At 40.6% G+C, this 19,205-nt stretch overlaps 1 protein-coding gene across 3 annotated transcripts in view; it reads left to right on the forward strand.

The window, feature by feature from the left end:
- LOC121159416 (cytochrome P450 20A1) overlaps positions 1–19,205 on the forward strand; it is a 67,881-nt gene that overhangs the window by 34,886 nt on the left and 13,790 nt on the right. For 2 of the 3 annotated variants that reach the window (XM_040984467.1, XM_040984468.1), the window contains exons 6-9: positions 3,213–3,291; positions 6,393–6,508; positions 8,390–8,444; positions 13,111–13,231. In XM_040984467.1, the coding sequence (XP_040840401.1) occupies positions 3,213–3,291; positions 6,393–6,508; positions 8,390–8,444; positions 13,111–13,231 (371 nt within the window). Of the gene's footprint in view, positions 1–3,179; positions 3,292–6,392; positions 6,509–8,389; positions 8,445–13,110; positions 13,232–19,205 lie in introns of all 3 variants that reach the window. The other variant, XM_040984466.1, reaches the window with a different exon arrangement.

Here is a 19,205-nt window from a genome sequence, read left to right on the forward strand (position 1 = left end):
AATGCTTCAGTTCCTCTCAGCCATCTGGGAGACCTGGAAGAAGCTCCTGGGTCCTGATCTTGTCCTGTCCCAGTGCTTAAAGGCCTTTTGTGTATAAATTTCTAAAAGAAATTTATGCCTGGCAGCATGGCCTAGCAGCTAAAGTCCTCGCCTTGAACATGCTGGGATCCCATATGGGCACTGGTTCTAATTCTGGCAGCCCCACTTCCCATCTAGTTCCCTGCTTGTGGCCCGGGAAAGCAATAGAGGATGGCCCAAGGCTTTGGGACCCTGGACCCGTGTGGGATAGCCAGAAGAGGTGCCTGGATCCTGGCTTCAGATCGGCATAGCATTGGCCATTGCAGCCACTTGGGGAGTGAATCATCGTATGGAAGATCTTCCTCTCTGTCTCTCCTCCTCTCTGTGCATCTGACTTTCCAATAAATAAATAAATCTTTTAAAAAATTTTCTAGAAGGAAAAAAATTACGTTTTAATGACATACAGAGAGAGGTCTTTATCTAGTGATTCACCACACAAATAGCCACATGGCTGGAGCTGGGCTAATCTAAAATTTCAGGAACCTGTATTTCTTCTGGTTATCCCTCATAAGTGAGGGGACCAAACGCGTAGGGCATCCTCTACTGCTTCCACAGGTGTGTTAACAGAGAGCTAGATCAAAAGTGTGGCAGCTGGGATTGGAACTGGTATCTGTAAGGGATTAAGGGTTGCAAATGATGGCCACAACACCAGACCTGTTAATCAAACTTCGTTCACCTACAAGGATTTGTCAACTTTTCTTTGTTTTTGCACCTTGGTATCTTTGGAACACAGGACAATTATTTTGTTAGAGTATTCCTCAATCTGGATGTTTCTGATATTTCATGAGTTTATTCCAAGTATGTATTTTAGCAGCAGTTAGGTATTCTTAGTATTACTCAAAGTTTTCAGACCGTAAGCAGCACTTACTATCCATCCTCAAATGATCTTTCAGTGTCTGAAACACCAAAGGATTCCTCTGTCCAGTCATGTCACCAGAATAATAACTAGTTTGTAAGTTCAAAGGTGATGGCAACTGTATCATGAATATTAACTGGCTGGTGACAGTTGGGAAATGTCATTCGCTGTAAGATGTGTGCTGATTTCACAAGTGTTAAAATGAGAAAAATGTATACTGCACACTCAATTCAGCTCAATAAAATATTCAGTTATAATTTTTGAACTGCCCAAAGATCATTTCAGTTATTTCCCCCCAGCATTATGTATCCTTCCCCTGTGCTTTTATTAAAAAATTTAATTCATGGTGCTGGCTCTGTGGTGTGGCAGGCTAATATTCTGCCCTGTGGTTCTGGTATTCCATATAGTCTAGTCATCAGTTCATGTCCTTGCAGCTCCACTTCCGATCTAGCTCTCTGTTTATGGCTTGGGAAAACAGTGGAAGATGGCCCAAGTGTTTTGGACCTTGTACTTACATGAATGAAAGACTAGGAGGAACCTATTGGCTCCTGGCTTCAGATTGGTTTAGCTCTGTCCGTTGTGGCCATTTGGAGAGTGAACCAGTGGATAGAAGATAGCTCTCTCTTTCTCCTCTTTGTTTCGCCTTTTCTCTCTGTAATTCTACATTTTTAAATCATTTTACCTTGTTTCTTTGTGAATTTTGCTTAATACTAAGGGTATTTTTCTTTAATTGGAAAGCCAGATATACAGAGAGAAAGATCTTGCTTTTGCTGGTTCACTCCCCAAGTGGCTGCAGTGGTCAGAGCTGTTGATCTGAAGCCAGGAGCCAAGAGCTTCTTCTGGGTTTCTCATGTGGGAGGTGCAGGATCCCAAGGATTTGGGCCGTGCTTGACTGCTTTCCCAGGCCACAAGCAGGGAGCTGGATATCAAATGGAGCAGCTGGGATATGAACCGGCACCTACAGGGGACCCCAGTGGATGCAAGGTGAGGGTTTAACCACTATCACACCAGACCCCCAGGATATTTCTAATATGAATATTTGCTCTATGTATATATCGTATTTTGAGCAGTTTAAGTTTTTACATGTAAGTGCCTTGAAATGTTTCTTTCTTAAGTTAGGAGTTAAAGACTTTTAAGTATTGTTTTTCAGATATTTAGCCATTGATCAATATATGTTGTTTCCTTCAAGTTCTTTGAGAATGTTTGAATTACATTTAATGATTTTGGGGGGGTGCTTCTGACCCACTTTTATAGTAATGAAGCCCTGACTTACTGCTTATCATCACCAAACCTTCAACCCATTTTGAAATATTTATCTATTTGAAATGCAAAGTGACAGAGAGGGAAAAGCAGATGAGAGAGATTTTTCCATCTGCTAGTTAATTCTCTGTTGGCCTCAACAGTCATGATTGGGCCAGGCCAAACCCAAAATCAGAAACTCAGTCTGAGTCTCCTACACAGGGGACAGGGACCCTACTCCTCATCCAGCTTTTATTGCTTTCCCAGGGACATAATCAGGGAGCTGGGTCAGAAGTGGACCAGCTAAGACTCAATAGCTGGTACCTTACATGAAATGCAAATGTCTCAAGCAACTGCTTATCAAGTGTGGACTCCTAATTTTTAATTTTTTTCTGCACCTTTGCCATTGCTAATATCATAGACAAAATAAAATTTTATTTATTTAGCTACTTTTTTCATTATAATAAAGTGAGGATTAACTATTGTGTTGTTTTTCCTTTCTATTCCTATTCCATTAAAAATATTTATTTTTATTTGAAAAGCATATTTATAGAAAAAGGGAGAGACAGTTTTCTATCTGCTGACCCACTCCCCAGATGGTTGCAATATCCAAAGCTGGGCTGGTCCAAAGCTGGGAGCTCGGAGCATGTAGGTTTACTACGTGGATGCAGGGGCTCAAGGACTTGGACCATCTTCTGCTGCTTTCCCAGGCTCATCAGTAAGTAGCTGAATCTGAAGTAGAACAACTGGAACTTGAACCCATGTGGAATGCCAGCACTTCAGGTGGACACGTAAACTGCTACATCACTTTGCTCTCCCCTATTCTTATTCCTTTTAAAGAGTAAATTTTCCAGTTAATAGAAATCATCAAAATATATTGCATCCTATGTATAAGTAAAAAACTGCATCCCACTTAAAAGGGAGAGCTTGATTTTCAGATTTGTTGCTGAAAAGGGAGGTCTTTAGTTTTTAGGTTACATTGTTCCATATTATTTAGAAAATCTAGATTCAGGATAATAGTATATTTTTCTACTTTCAGGTTTGGACTGAGATTGGAAAAGGCTTTCTAGATGGGTCGCTTGATAAAAATACAACTTGGAAAAAGCAATATGAAGATGGTAAGTTTGGCTGCTCCTCATTGTTGGTAAAGACAAAAACATGCCTGCCCCAGTGAATGGAGAGATGATCGGTCACTTGCCTTTTCTCCCTACAATGAACGTTTTTCTTTAACCAAAAAAAAAAGGGGGGGGGAGGTATAAGTTAATTTTAAAATGTCTAGTATTAAATACAGAATGAGGGCATAAAAAGGACTGATCTATAGTATGGGATTTATGGAATATTTAAGGGTATAATCCTAAGAAAGCAGCTTGATAATTCATGTGAAAAACCGTAAGTAAAGGATGAAATTATCTTAAGAGAAAAAATGTTGATGAAGATTCTGTTTGTCGCATTATTTCTACAAGTAGAAAGTGGACTATTTTCAGCATTGTAGGAGCTCCTGAGGAATCAGTGTGAAACTGATTAAATATTACAAAGAATTTTTAAAAACTGTAGCAAGAATAAAAATTCTTGCCATTACAACTGAGTAAAATTGTTTTCATAATTTGCATAACATTGATTTCACTTGATAAATGTACACAGGAAAATAGTGAGTTTAAGATAGCTTCTTCAAATGATACTTTTCTGTCTGTGGGATGGTAATGCTTTAATACTTTCTTTTTAAGCTGTTTTGGTTTCTTTCTTGGAAATGGTAATGGAAAATTAAAATACATAGGCTACACTGGAATAATTAATTTACTTTTCCATTTATAATAGTGTTGCTTCACAAAATTCTCAGTCTTTGTTCTTTCAGCAGATATTCATTGAGACTTAAATGCTAGGCTATGTTCTATGCACAGGACATGAAGAGTTTTGCTTAAAGTTACGCCTAACAGAAGTAAAAAGGCTTAATCTATACATCTCCTGTTATCTAGTTTTCATTACCTTTATGTTTTTGAAAATTTTTTTAAGATTTATTTATTTTTATTGCAAAGTCAAAAATGTAGAGAGGAGAGACAGAGGGCAAGATGATTCACTCCCCAAGTGACTGCTACAGACTGAGCTGCGCCTGTCTGAAGCCAGGAGCCAGGAGATCATCCAGGTCTCCCATGCGGGTACAGGGTCCCAAGGCTTTGGGCCATGCTCTGTTGCTTTCCCAGACCACCAGCAGGGAGCCGGATGGGAAGCAGGGCTGCCGGGTTTAGAACCATTGCCCATATAGGGTCCTGGCGCATGCAAGGCGAGGACTTTAGCTGCTAGGCCACCACGTCAGGCCCTGTTTTTGAAATTTTTGTATTTGAGAGGTGTCAGAGAGAGGGAGGGAGTGAGCTTCTGACCTCTGATTGGCTTCTCTGGTGCCAGAAAAGGCCAAGGGTGAAGCCAGGAGCTGTGAACATCATCCAAGGCAGGTGGCAGGGACCCAAATGCTTGAACTCTCAGAGTAGCAATCAGCAGAAAGCTGGAATCAAGAGCAGGTAAAGACTTTGACCCTGAAGCTCTGGGACGGAGATATCCCAAGCAGTGTCTTTAGCACTTGGTCAAAGGCCCACCACTAGCTATACTGATTACAGAATTATAACAGTGAGCCAGGAAGATAAATTCTGTTGTTTAGTTCAGGTAGGCAGGCAGCAGACCCAATCTACTCACATTTTTAAAAAAAAAGGGTAATTCTATATTTTGAAGTTAAAAGCACCAACACTGGGCTACAGAATAAATGCAGTATGTAAGAGAGGACAACACCGAGGCTTTAGGTCTGCATAGTTGGAAGATGATGTAATTAGGAAATGAGTGGAGGAGGAATGTTGGAAGGTCCAATTTTGGGGGAAAGGATCAAGAGCTCAGCATGTTGGGTGCTTCACATATCCAAGTGGAAGTGTTTTGTTTCTAGATACATGAGACTAGAGTCAGAAAAGAGTCCTGAATAGAGATGTAATGTCATAAATACCGGTAGACAAAGAGAAGTGATCCAAAAACTTAGCCCTGTCCTCGGACATTCCACTTTTAAGAAAATCAACAGTTGAGGAAGTCTCAGTAAAAACTGTGAATGCGTGATCAGGTTGCAGAGGGCGAGGGGAGCATGGGGTCCATGGAGCCAATGAGAGTGTAGCTGATAAATAGCTTCTCAACTTTGTTGATGATACAACAGGCCAGGCAAGGGGAGCCCTGGGATGGATCTTTGGAAAATTTTTTAAAAGATTTATTTATTTTTATTGGAAAGGCAGATTTACAGAGAGAAGGAGATACAGAGAGAGAAAGATATTCTTTCCACTGGTCCACTCCCCATACGGCTATAATGGCTGGAGCTGAGCCAATCTGAAGCCAGGACCCAGGAACTTCTTCCGGGTCTCCCACATGGGAGGTGCAGTGTCCCAAGGCTTTAGGCCATGCTCTACTGCTTGCTCAGGCCCATAAGCAGGGAGCTGAATCTGAAGTGGAGCAGCTGGAACACAAACTGGCACCTATATCGGATCCACTTGAAGGTAGAGAATTAGCCAGTTGAACCATCATGCACTTCTTTCTCTTGGACAATTTTATTGACCTGTGGATGTCAGTTATTTACATCTTCTTGGTTTCATATATTTTCTGGTTATTTCATAACTTCTGTTTTCAATAAGTGATATCTGATTTAAGAGAAAGAATATAGTTGTTGAAAAAAGGTGGATAATATCAGCAAAAGGGTTATGTTTTTGAAGTTCTCTTCAATTTTTTCTTAAGATGTATTTATTTATTTGAAAGTCAGAGTTACAGAGAGAGGGAGAAATAGAAAGAGAGAGAGAGAGAGAAATAGATTGAGATCAAAGTCTTCCGGTTCATTCCCCAGTTGCCCACAACAGCTAGGGTTGGAATCTAGATGGGGGAGGAGCAGCCAGATCTCAAGACGGGACCCATATAGCTATGCCACAGTGCTGGTCTGGTTCCAACTCTTGATCTGCATGGTGAGGTCTTAAGTATTTGCTTTTTAAATTATTCCTAAATTGTACTTACATGTTTTTATAAGTCTGTTAAGCATAAGAAAAAGAAGATGGAAAAGGAAATAGCTGAGTTAAAATATAAAGTAGCTTTCTTTTTTGTTTTTATTATCTTTGGAGGTTTTGTTCTGTACTTAATTAACTGTGCTTTTCACTCTTGAAAAGCTCAGTCTCCACAAATGCTTGTGTTCTAATTTTTTGTCTTCTCTAAGCATTTTTGCAGCTGGAATGTACCTTAAAGAAAATCATTAAAGAGCGAAAAGGAAGGAACTTTAGTCAACATATTTTCATTGATTCCTTAGTACATGGGAACCTTAATGACCAACAGGTAATGTAACTGTTAAATGTTTATCAAACATAATTAAATACGTATGGAATTTACTGTAATTTAAATGTTCTAAAATTGAATGAGTTTTTTTTTAATTGTACCTTGTAAGTAATACAAGATAGTTTCTGGTTATTTAGCTGTTTGAAGCAGCTGTGCATTTTTGATATTTGGATAAACCTTTTTTTTTTAAAGATTTATTTATTTATTGGAAAATCAGATATACAGAGAGGAGGAGAGACAGAGGAAGATATTCCATCTGATGATTCACTCAATCATAATTAAATATGTATGGAATTTACTGTAATTTAAATGTTCTAAAAATGAATGAGTTTTCTTTTATTGTACCTTGTAAGTAATACAAGATAATTTATAGTTATTTAGCTGTTTGAAGCAGCTGTGCATTTTTGATATTTGGATAAGCAAATCTTTTTTTTTAAAGATTTATTTAATTATTGGAAAGTCAGATATACAGAGAGGAGGAGAGACAGAAAGGAAGATCTTCTGAAGAACCTAGGCATTTTCTGCCTTTTGTGATTCTGCCTTAATGGCTTGGCTGGGGGCTGTGTGAACCTCAGGCCTGATAGTCCTGACACCAGGCAGGACACCTGGCAGGTCACGTAGGCAGACCACTCCTCAGAAAGGAGGTACCTGGTATTTGATAAGATTCACAGCCCAATAGCTCATCGATTTGTACTTTTTGAAAGTTGCTTGTTTCAAACCCACCAATAGAAGCCTGCTAAGTCATGACTGTATAATTAATAGCCTGAAATGTATAAGAACTGGAGGGCTTGGGCTCTCTTCGCTCTTCTGGCTTGTGCTTCTTTTTGTCCTCCCTGTGGGATCCTAGCAGCCTTGGCTGCAGCTGCGGCTGCCCCTCCCCCGCCCAGCCATGCTGGGCTCGGGAGGTGGCTGGGGTACCTAGGCTAACCTGAATAAGCCACCTTTTTGCCTTAGCCTGGACTTCAGACTTGATGATTATCTGGGGATTTCAAAAATCCGGCACAACACTTCCATCCGATGACTCACTCACCAAGTGAGCTCAACAGCCGATACTGCACCAATCTGAAGCTGAGAACCAGGAACCTCTTCCGGGTCTCCCACATGGGTGCAGGATCCCAATGCTTTGGACCATCCTCGAATGCTTTCCCAGGCCACAAACAAGGAGTTGTATGGGAAGTGGAGCTGCCAGGATTAGAACCGGTGCCCATATGGGATCCCGGTGCATTCAAGGCGAGGACTTTAGCCGCGAGGCCACGGCACCGGGCCCTAAACAAATCTTGAGCTGGAATTTTGTGATCCTAATAATGGATGACTTGTAAAAGCCTTTGCAGGCTAAGCCACTTCCTCTTAGCCAACTTTAGCAGCTTGGCTTGTTCACAGGGTAAGTGCCTTATCACCAGCACTCACTCCCTGCCTTTGTGGGGTTATCAGGCAGTGAACAGGTATGGGCTCATTATAGCCACACCCATTCTCTCTAGGGATCTTTTGTTCCATTCCACACATGTCAGCCCTTGAGGGCAGAACTGATTTTCTGGGAAGGCATGGGTGCATACACTGCACTGGGCTCTGAAGCCAGTGACAGGCTCTTTTTCACTTTGTCAGGGTTTTGTTATCACATTAGGCTCTGCTGGAAAGCGAAGACCCAGCCAGTTTGCCAATGTTTGTCTTCAGCCATTAGTATTAAATGTTTATTGCACTCAAAAGGCAATGCACTGAGTAAGTTGAGTTTTGCATTATGTGTATTTCTATTAAAAACATCAGAAGGAAGCTGTGCACTTTTTTTCTTGCATTGACCCTAATTTTATAGTCTAGATGATCTAGTAGAGCTTAATATAGGCCACCTTACATTGCACATTTTCTAAATTTACTTCTATTTCCTAGATTTTAGAAGATGGTATGATATTTTCGCTGGCCGGGTGCATGGTAACTGCAAAATGTAAGTAATATGGATTTCATTTTTGGATAGATTATGAAATCTGTGAGGATAAAGCTGTTCTGATATAAAGGAACACTCTCAGAATGACCTCTTTATAACTTGCTTCCTTTTTTTATTCTCATTTTAAAGGCTTGATTCATGCAGATCCTTTTTCTTTAATTACCAGGTGCTCAATGCCACCTCTGAATCTTGCCATAAAGTTTTTGACACATTTTGTGGATCATGAATTCTAGTTAGTGCCTTTAGAAGGAGCTGCTGTTGACACCTTTCGAGCAGTGAGCTTTTCCATGTCCTGCTGCTGCTTTTCACTGTGATTCAGAGCCGGTCTGCTAATTGAGGTCTACCAACAGAGGATATAGGCCACAAAAGTTGCAGTTTAAAAGAACTCCTTTCTTGGTGGAATTGAAGGAGACTTTTATTTAAAATTCTAAAATGTGTGGTACATTTCTAAGCTTACTTACTGGTTTTTAGACTGGTGGAGTACCCTTCATTCCTACAGTATTTCTAAAAAGAGCTTGTGTAGACATGAAAGATAAAAGTACTTTAAGGAAAAATTAGGACATCATTTTAAAGTCTATAAAATTTATATTCTCTGTTTCAGGGAATTCTCTTTAAAATGATGAATACAGATGTGTACCAGAGATATTCTAATTTATAGGTTAAACAGAGTTTATGAAACCATGTGTCAAAAATAATATATTTGATCCTGTTTTTTTTAAAGATTTATTTATTTTATTTTTTATTATAAAGTCAAATATACAGAGAGGAGGAGAGACAGAAAGGAAGATCTTCCATCCAATTATTCACTCCCCAAGTGAGCCGCAACGGCCGATGCTATGCGGATCCGAAGCCGGGAACCAGGAATCTCTTCTGGGTCTCCCACGCGGGTGCAGGGTCGCAAAGCTTTGGCCCATCCTCGACTGCTTTCCCAGGCCACAAGCAGGGAGCTGGATGGGAAGTGGGGCTGCCGGGATTAGAACCGGCGCCCATATGGGATCCCGGGGCACATTCAAGGCGAGGACTTTAGCCGCTAAGCCATGCCGCCAGGCCCGATCCTGTTTTTTAAAAAAGATTTATTTTTATGTAAAAGGTGGACTTACAGAGATAAGGAGAGAGAGACAGAAAGTTTGTCCATTTGTTGGTTCACTCCCCAGATGGCGACTATAGCTGGAGCTGAAGCAGTATGAAGCCAGGAGCTTCTTCAGGTTTCTCAAGGACATGAGCCATCCTCTACCACTTTCCTAGGCCATAAGCAGGTAGCTAGATTAGAAGTGGAGCAGGCAGGACTGGAACTGGCACCCTATAAGATGTTGGCACCGCAGGTAGAAGATTAGCTAGCTATGTGACTGTGCTAGACCCCCCCCACACACACTTTTTCTTTAATATTTATTTGCTTTTATTTTTTTTTAAGATTTATTTATTTATTTTTGGGGCCTGGCGTGATGGAGCAGAGGTTAAGGTCCTTGCCTTGAATGCACTGGGATCCCATATGGGCGCCAGTTCTAATCCTGGCAGTCCCACTTCCCATCCAGCTCCCTGCCTATGGCCTGGGAGGGCAGTCGAGGATGGTTCAATGCTTTGGGACCCTGCACCCGCGTGGGAGACCTGGAAGAGGTTCCTGGCTTGGGATTGGCTCAGCTCCAGCCGTTGCGGCCACCTGGGGAGTGAATCATCAGACAGAAATCTTCCTCTCTATCTCTCCTCTCTGTATATCTGCCTTTGTGATAAAAATAAATAAATCTTTTAGAGAGGAGAGACAGAGAGGAAGATCTTGCGTCCAATGATTCACTCCCCAAGTGAGCGCAACGGCCGGTGCTGTACCAATCTGAAGCAAGGATCCAGGAACTTCTTCCAGGTCTTTCACACAGGTGCAGGGTCCCAAGGCCTTGGGCCATCTTCGACTGCTTTCCCAGGCTACAAGCAGGGAGCTGGATGGGAAATGGAGCTGCCAGGATTAGAACCAGTGCCCATATGGGATCCCAGTGTGTTCAAGGCGAGGACTTTAGCCACTATACCATGCTGCCAGGCCCTATTTGCTTTTATTTGAAAGGCAGTGTTACAATAGAGAGAGGAGAGACAGAGGTCTCTTCTATCCACTGGTTCACTTCCCAGGTGGCCACAGTGGCTGGAACTGGGCTAGTCTGAAGACAGAAGCAAGGAACTTCTGGTTCTCCCACATGTGTGTAGCAGCCAAGAACTTGGGCCATTCTCTACTGCCTTCCCAGGTGCTTTAGTAGGGAGTTAGAGCAGAAATAGAGCAGCTGGGACTTGAACCAGTGCCCATATAGGATGCCAGTGCCATAGGTGGAGACCCAATGTGCCATGCCACTGCATGTCTCATATTTAATCCTTTTAAAATAATGTATCATTTCTTTTAAAAATATGAATTGCACTAAATGCTGTATTTTTTCTGCAAGGCCTTCAAAAACACCCAAAATTTAGCATTTCAATACTGGATTAATATTTTAACTTTATTTTCATGTTTTAGAAGGAATTTTAAGGGGAATGTTTCTTTGCCAGGAGATTATTTCCTAGGGCAATCTTCATATTTTTGAGTGGTACGATAGAGAACCTTAAAGTCCTTACTCTGCCATTCATGAGGCATAAACGAGACACCTGGATAGCTTTGTATTCTCTCCTTTTCTAAAAATCAGTTTTTATCATTAGATAGCCTCCAAGGTGTCTTTCAACTATGAAATTATGTCTGATTCAGTATTTAAGAAATGTTAAATGGCTTGAAGTCACTGTTTTAAGCTAATTCCAGTCATACTTTTTAGTAGAATTCTACAAAAAAAAAATCAGTGTTTAGGCTTATAAGCTTATACAGTTATACTTTCAAGTGGTAATTTGGTCAAGTAGGGCATATAGGTAAGTACTGTATGCAAATACTGGTGGGGAATCTTTCAGTTGTGTAGTACTACATATTGTAAAATTGTGTTGTGTGTCCATATTGTGTATAACAAAGTTTTTCATGCTTTTTGTGAAATAAAAATTTTGTAGTTCATTCAAAAGCCACAGTAAAGAAACACGTGTAGTCAAGGTTAGGGACACTTACCCATGCTTTTTTCTGAACTCAGAATGTGAGGAAATTACCAAAATAATTGAATATGAGGTAACTATGCAGTTTAGAGATAATACTCTGCATTTTAGGTGGATCAGGCAAATGTTTTTTTTAAAATTAACTTTGAGGCAAATTTAAATCAGTCTTAGTTCAAAAACAGATAATTGGTAGTTACAAGTAGCAATTATAGTAAGCATATTTTAAAAATTTATTACAGAAAAAAAAAGGTATAGTTAACTGCAGTGTCTGTTCAGGCATATTTTTTGGCGTCATTGTATATACAGATGGCTCCATTCTCTGAATGGTTACACTTCTAGTGAATTCCTACAGGAAACTGTTTCTTCTGTTTCATGTTCTTTGTGTAATTTTTCATATTTTTATTTCCTCACTGAGTAGAATCAGGCAAATAAAGCAGAAGTAATCCATGAACCAGTGGCATTCTAATTGTGTTTTTCATTAGAAAACTGGATGCTTTCAGTGCCCTTGCCTGTATCTTGTCGCAAATCGAGTGACTCCAAACCTGGATGTGAGACTGTGGCATCACCCAACTCCCAGGTGTTCTCGATCCAGGCCATTTACCATTAAAAAAAGAAAAGTAGAATATTGACTTCTGGTTAAATCTTTTCTAGTTTGACTTGTGAACTATAAATCAATTTTTTTAAACAAGAATGAGTGAATTAGATCATTCATCACAAATATTAGCAGGGAATATCCCCTCCTGGATAAGGAACTTACTACTGTTTTGTCTGAGGTGATGTGCATTAGATGACTTAGGTACTTGCTAGTTGTAAGAAGGAAGCACCCAGGACCCAAGTTGTGGCACAGTGAATGAAGTCATCTCCACGGGTGTCTGCATCCTCTCTCAGAGAGTGGATTCTAGTTCCAGCTCTTCACACTTCCGATCTAGTTCACTGCTGACACAGATGACAGACAGTGTATCATCATTGCCTAGATACTGAGGTACCTGTCAGCTACTGGGAGACCTAGATAGAGTTCCTGGCTCCTACTTTCAACTTGGTCCAGCCCTGGCTAAGGCAGACATTTGTGGATGAACCAAGTGGTAGGAGATCTTTCTCTGTCTCTGTCTTTCTTTTGTTCCCCCTCACTGTCTTTGTGCATTTCAGATAGATAAATAAATAAATAAGTAAACAAATAAATAAATCTTTTAAATGTTCTCTAGATTGTACTTTCCTTTTGATAAGATTCATGTCCATTCAATGAAATATGAATCCTGTAAGGAATTTTTAATTTTTGATTTTTATTGTTTTGCATGTGTAGTATTATATATCTTCTGTAATTCAAGGTGGAGAATATCCATGGACTACATAAGATGAGTGAAATAATTTGTTCTTGCTATGCCAAGGCAGTTGCAGGTGGAACTTGGAATTGAATAAGTCTTTTGCAGGCTTATTGTTAAGCTGATAATTTTGTACAGCCCATGATTGATGTTATAAATATCCAAATAGTGCTTGGCAGAAAAAAAAAGGTTCCCACCCTTCCCTGTATCAAAATTTAAAAATGAAAATCCAATTTTTTTCTTATTTTGTACTCTGGCTGGCTAGGAGTTAGCTGTTTTCATTGTTATTGTTATAATTTTTCACTTAGTGTGTACCTGGGCAATCTGTTTTTTGTCTACCTCTGAAGAAGTTCAAAACAAACTATATGAAGAAATAGACCAAGTATTTGGGAAAGGACCTGTTACTCCAGAAAAAATTGAACATCTCAGGTAAGAATATTCTTAAAGGAAGAGCAGATCATTGAAAGGTAAATTTGAACTGACTTATCTAATTTAAAGCTAATGTTATTATCTTGAAAAGTAACAGGTTTTTTAGAGATAGGATTTAAAATGTTTATGTAGATTTTAATAAATAACTTTATATCAGTATAAATTGCCCTATATGTAATAATACCAAAAGTATCAAGCAAGTAAAACACTCCTCCCCCCTTGGGACTTTTCTAAATAAATTACATTTCTAAATAGTTATACAGGAGAAATGAACATGTCCAGAGAGAAATCAGTGGACAAATGTTCACAATAGTATTTTCAAAGTAGACACAAAGTAGAAATAATTCAAATGTTCACCCACTGATACATAGATAAATTGTTGTATAACAATACCATGAAATACTGCTAAGTAATGAAAAGGAATCCAGTATCAGATCATACAGCATATTACACAGATAGATCTCATTACACTAAGCAAAAGAAGTAAAACACAAAAACTGTTTATTTGAAATTCTGGAAAAAATAAACTGGTTACCGAAAGTGGTCACTAGTCGTCTAGTACAATGACGAGGAAAAGATCCAGTGCACAGGGCTTGCATAAATGTTTTAGAGGGAAAAAAACTACTCTCTGTCTTGCTTGCAGCTGTGGTCACATGATTGTGTGCAACTTTAGGTTGAACATCTGAGGTCTGGAACTCTCATCCTCATTTCTTTCACAGGCAGCTAGGCAAAGAGAGCTGTCATCTGCTAGTTTGTTTTCCAAATGCCCACAGTGGCCAAGGCTGGACCGACTGATGTCAGGAGCCAGGAGTTCAATCCAAGTCCCCATGAAGATGACAGAGGCTTAGCTATCTGAGCTGTCATCTGCTACATCCAGGGTATGCATTAGAAGAAAGCTGAAATTAGGACTCAGTCAGCCCCAAGCACTGGAATGTTGGCATTGCAACCAGCACTTTTAGCTCTTGGTCAGATGCCCAGCCCTTTGAAACCGAGTGCTGACCGTGATGTTACAAGTTAGAAATTCCACTTTGGGTCGCTTGTATGAGATACCGTCAGAATGCAGCCACACATTACACAGTTTATGCAGTGTTCCCAAGGGGAAAAGGACTTCGCAGCCCACCTGAACTATGGTATATGTTTTCTGGGCATACCCAGATAGCATGCTCTCTCCCCAATAAACAGGCCAACAAAGCGTAATATAACAGCCAGACTGTCAATGGAAGATTTCCCATGATGCCCCCACAGGGCCAAGACCTAGATATGTTATGGGTTTTTGTCTTTATTCTTTGTGAAGTAAAGATACTGTTGAATATATCCCCTTGAATAGAAGTGATAGGAAAAAGGGAAAATGCTTATGTTTATCTACTGTACAAAAAAATCAAGCAAGATGTTGGAGAAATTGATAGTGACATAAGTATGAAACATCTTGTAGAAGAATGTGGTTCTTATAAATTAAAAACATTTTAAACAATATGGTGTTACACCAACTGCATGCATTTAGGTACACTTGGAGTATCAGATTCCTGTCTTAAAATACCTGGAATCACGTATTGCTTTCACTTCTCATACAGCTTTGCTGCCAGTGCATACCTTGAGATTACAGAAGATGATGGCTCAAGTAGCTGGGTTCTTTCCACGCATGTGGGAGACCTAGGTGGACTTCTGGCTTTGGCCTCATCCAGGCTTGGCTAATGTGTCCATTTAGGAAGTAAACCTCCAGACAGAAGATTCTGTCTCTCTCTCTCTCTTACTAACTCTTGCTCTTTCTCTCTCTTGTTCTGTCACTTTGCTTTTCACATAAATACAAATAAGCTTTAAGAAAAGAATGGCCACTGTGGGTGATCATTAGAAGGAAAAACTGTTGAAGTTCTGTGCTGCTGAATGTGATAAACAGAAGTTAGTGAAAAACAGAAAGAGCTCATATGAAGCTGAATGTTGTGTATGGAAATACTGGGTCTGTCAGTTTTTTTTTTATAAAGATTTATTTTTATTATTATTTTTTTATTGGAAAGGCAGATATACAGAGAGGAGAGACAGAGAAGAAGATCTTCCGTCTGATGATTCACTCCCCAAGTGAGCGCAGCGGCTGATGCTATGTCGATCCGAAGCCAGGAGCCTCCTCCGGGTCTCCCACGCGGGTTCAGGGTCCCAAAGCCTTGGGCCGTCCTCGCCCTCTTTCCCGGGCCACAGGCAGGGAGCTGGAAGGGAAGCGGGGCTGCCGGGATAGAACCGGCGCCCATATGGGATCCCGGGCGTGCAAGGCGAGGACCTTAACCACTGCGCCACCACGCCGGGCCCTAGGTCTGTCAGCTTTGCAGTGAACTCATACCACTTGGTATGACAGGCAGAGATCTGTCATTGTGTACTGAACATGGAAGAGAACTATGAATATTCACTAGATGACCAGAGAAAAGGAAAGACAGCATTTAAAAAACATTGTTAATAACGTGTCTGCTGATTATGAAGCAATAGAGATGTTCATTAATGAGTTTGCTAAGGCCAGGCAGGCATGTGGCACAATTAAGATTCTGCTTGGGTCACCCGCATCCACACTGAAGTGCCTAGATTCAAATCCAGGTTCCTGATATCGTACACCCTCGGAGGCAGCAAGTGGCAGGTCAAGTAGTTGAGTTCCTGCTACTCCCATGGGAGACTTGAGTTGAGTTCTAGGTCCTGACTTTGGCCTGGCCCAGCTCTGGCTGTGTGGACATTCAAGGAGTGACCCATCAAGTGAGAGATCTCAGTCTTCCTTCCTTTGAAATAAACACGAATTTTTTGAAGTGACGTTGCTTTGGCATTATTGCCTTAGGAGGATACTGACTATGGCCTATGAGGCAGCTCCTATAGAAATTGAAGATGGAATGGACAGGGATTCTTACTGTGACTCAGTGGGTTAAGCTGCTACTTATTATTCCAGCATCTTAGATCACAGAGTGCTGGTTTGAGTCCTGGCTATTCCTTTTCTAATCCAGCTTCCAGCTAAGAAAGCATAAAATGGCCTAAGTAGTTGGACCCTTGCCAGTCTTACAGAAACTAAGATAGAGTTTCTGTCTCAACATCAGCCTGACCCAGATGTGGCTGTTGTTGCCATTTGAGGAATGAGTCAGTAGGTGCAAGATTGTTCTGTCTCCCTCTCTCTGTAACTGCTTTTCGAATAAGTGTATAAATCTTAAAAAAAAAAAAAAAAGGAAAGGAAAAAAGGAGAAGAATGAAAAAGAATAGTTGTATTGGGATGTACTAATGCAGTTGGGATGTTCTAACTGTAGACTTGGTGTGGTAGACAAAAATTAATTTCTTATCAGTTCATTATTCTGTGTAAAAACACATATCACCAGGAACCTCATTTCTGATTGATTTTGCAAATATTGTATACCAGTGGCTTGTGTTGTCTGCAGAGAAGCTAAGTCAGATAATAATGGAAAAATCTTATCATTCCTTCACAACTGTTCTGCTTATTTCCCATATGAAATTCTCATCAAAGATGTTTATGCCACATAATTCCCCAAATGTGTCTTTATTAGTTCAGCAATGTGACTAGAGTAAATACAAAAACACTTTCTTGAATTGTATGCCAGTAGTAGCATTCTAACAGAGCCATAAGTATGGGCATTTTTTGCACTTTATTTTTTAATTAATTAATTTGAAAGAAAAAAGAAAAACTTCCATCTGCTGAATTACTCCCCAAATGATGACAACCGCTAGGACAGGCAGGTGCTAAAACCAGGAGCTGGGTATGCAATCCGTATTTTCCCGTGGTTGGTAGCAACTGCTGCATGGCTACTGCCTCCCAGGTTTCCTGAAGGAATTTTGCAGAAAGGATACCATATAGGCAGTTGCCAAGACATGTAACACAATATATGGTCATCTGGCACAGTAGTACATTAGTGATAAATAAGGTGGTGACTTTGAAAGATTCCATATGTCCATTGTAAAAATAAAAACACGTTTGATTTAGTTGCATATGCAAAGGATATACCTTCAGGGTCATCAGAAAGCAGGAAAGAGTGAATGCTGAAATTTTCAACATTGGTAATGAGGCTCCAGTTGTTCATTCATTGAATGGTGGTGAAATACCTGAAATGGTTCTGAATCAGGATGATGGTGATAATAGCGATGATGAAAATGATGTTAATACTGCAGGAAAACTACCTGTGGACTTGGTGGAAATGTGTGCGAGGTTTCTTGATACTCTAAAGCCATACATATTCAGAACAAGAAATCATGAGAGCTTATAAAAGCCAAGCGAGGCTTCTAAGATTAAAAACACTGTTAATGACTTAGGGAGAAACATTTTTTAAGGGTTTATTTCTTTTCATTGGAAAGCAGATTAACAGAGAAGGAGAGACAGAAAGATCTTCTATCCATTGGTTCACACCCAGCCCTGCAGGAAACATTTTTAAAAGTCATCCAGCACAAGGGCCCAGCGCGATGGCGTAGCGGTTAAGGTCCTCGCCTTGCAAGCATGGGATCCCATATGGGCGCCAGTTCTAATCCTGGCAGCCCCACTTCCCATCCAGCTCCCTGCCTGTGGCCTGGGAAAGCAGTCGAGGATGGCCCAAAGCTTTGGGCTCCTGCACCTGTGTGGGAGACCCAGAAGAGGCTCCTGGCTTGGGATTGGCTCAGCTCCAGCCGTTGCGGCTGCCTGGGGAGTGAGTCATTGGATGGAAGATCTTCCTCTCTGTCTCTCCTCTCTGTATATCTGCCTTTCCAATTAAAAAAAAAAAAAGTTATCCAGCACAAGTCAACTTATCCCTAGAGGATCTGCTTCTTGGCTTCCTCAGCCACTTCTGATGTTTCTTCTTACCTAAGAAATATAGATACACATAATGAGCAATAACTTTTCAATCAACACACGGCATCTCAGGTGGAGATGGAAAGTCGGCCTTTGTTCTTTGTTGCTGTGGTTTCATAGTGGATGCAGATATTCTGGCGATTATAATGTTCTGGTTAGATATCCTAAAAACATTAATTTTTTCCCTCTTAATGGTGTATCATATTTTTACTGTTAGACAATTTTACTTGTTAATTAGCGTAAGCACTAGCAGGAATCCAGAACCAGTATTGGAGCTGGGAATTGAACCCCTGTGGGATGAATCTGTCTAAACGTCAAGGTTAAGCACTGTGTAACGCTGAGACCTCAGTAGCCCTGAATCATTTTCCTCTTGGGTCCATCTTCCTGATTGCTGCTGGAGCTCTTGTCTACACCTGCCATCAGCGAGGATGCTTAACAATACAGGTATTTGGAGGGCTGGTGTTGTGGTGCAACAGGTGAAGCCACTGTTTGCATTGCCAACATCCCACCTAATAGGGTGCAACTCCACTTCTAATCCAGCTTCTTGTTAATGCGCCCTAGGAGGAAACATGATGGCCTGAGTTCTAGAGCTCCAGCAACTCTTATGGAAACCTAGATGGAATCCCTCGCTCCTGGCTTAAACCTGGCCCAGTCCTGGCTATTGCAGCCACCTGGGAGGAGCGAATTGGCGGATGGAAGACCTGTCTCTTGCTGTCTCTCCTTCTGTATCACTTCAAACAAACAATGCAGATATATGTAGGACCAATCCCAAACCAATTGTTTCACAATTTCTTGGCATCAATTTTGCATAAGCTTGTTGGATGATTCTTGATGTGTATCCAAGTTAAGAATTGGGGGAAGGGGTTGGAAGAGGGGAATGATTTTATTTTACATGCGGAGAGTCACATCTGATCAACCCATTCTTAAATTTAAAATTCTTCTGTGTTCTTTAAATAAAGTTTTAGACTCTCTCTGTAACTTACTAAACCCCATAACATTTCAGGGGCAAAGATTTATACAATTTGAAGAGAAACCAGAGTATCCTTATAACATCTTATCCTTATAATATCTTAAGGACTGAGCCTAATGGTGCTGGCACTTTAGCGTAGTGGATTAAGCCACCACTTGCAACACTAGCATCCCATATGGGCACTGGTTAGAGTCCCAACTTATTCATTTCCA

The sequence above is a fragment of the Ochotona curzoniae genome, unplaced genomic scaffold, assembly GCF_017591425.1.
Source record: "Ochotona curzoniae isolate NIBS_2020 unplaced genomic scaffold, NIBS_Ocur_1.0 contig_4148, whole genome shotgun sequence".
Lineage (NCBI taxonomy): Eukaryota > Metazoa > Chordata > Mammalia > Lagomorpha > Ochotonidae > Ochotona > Ochotona curzoniae.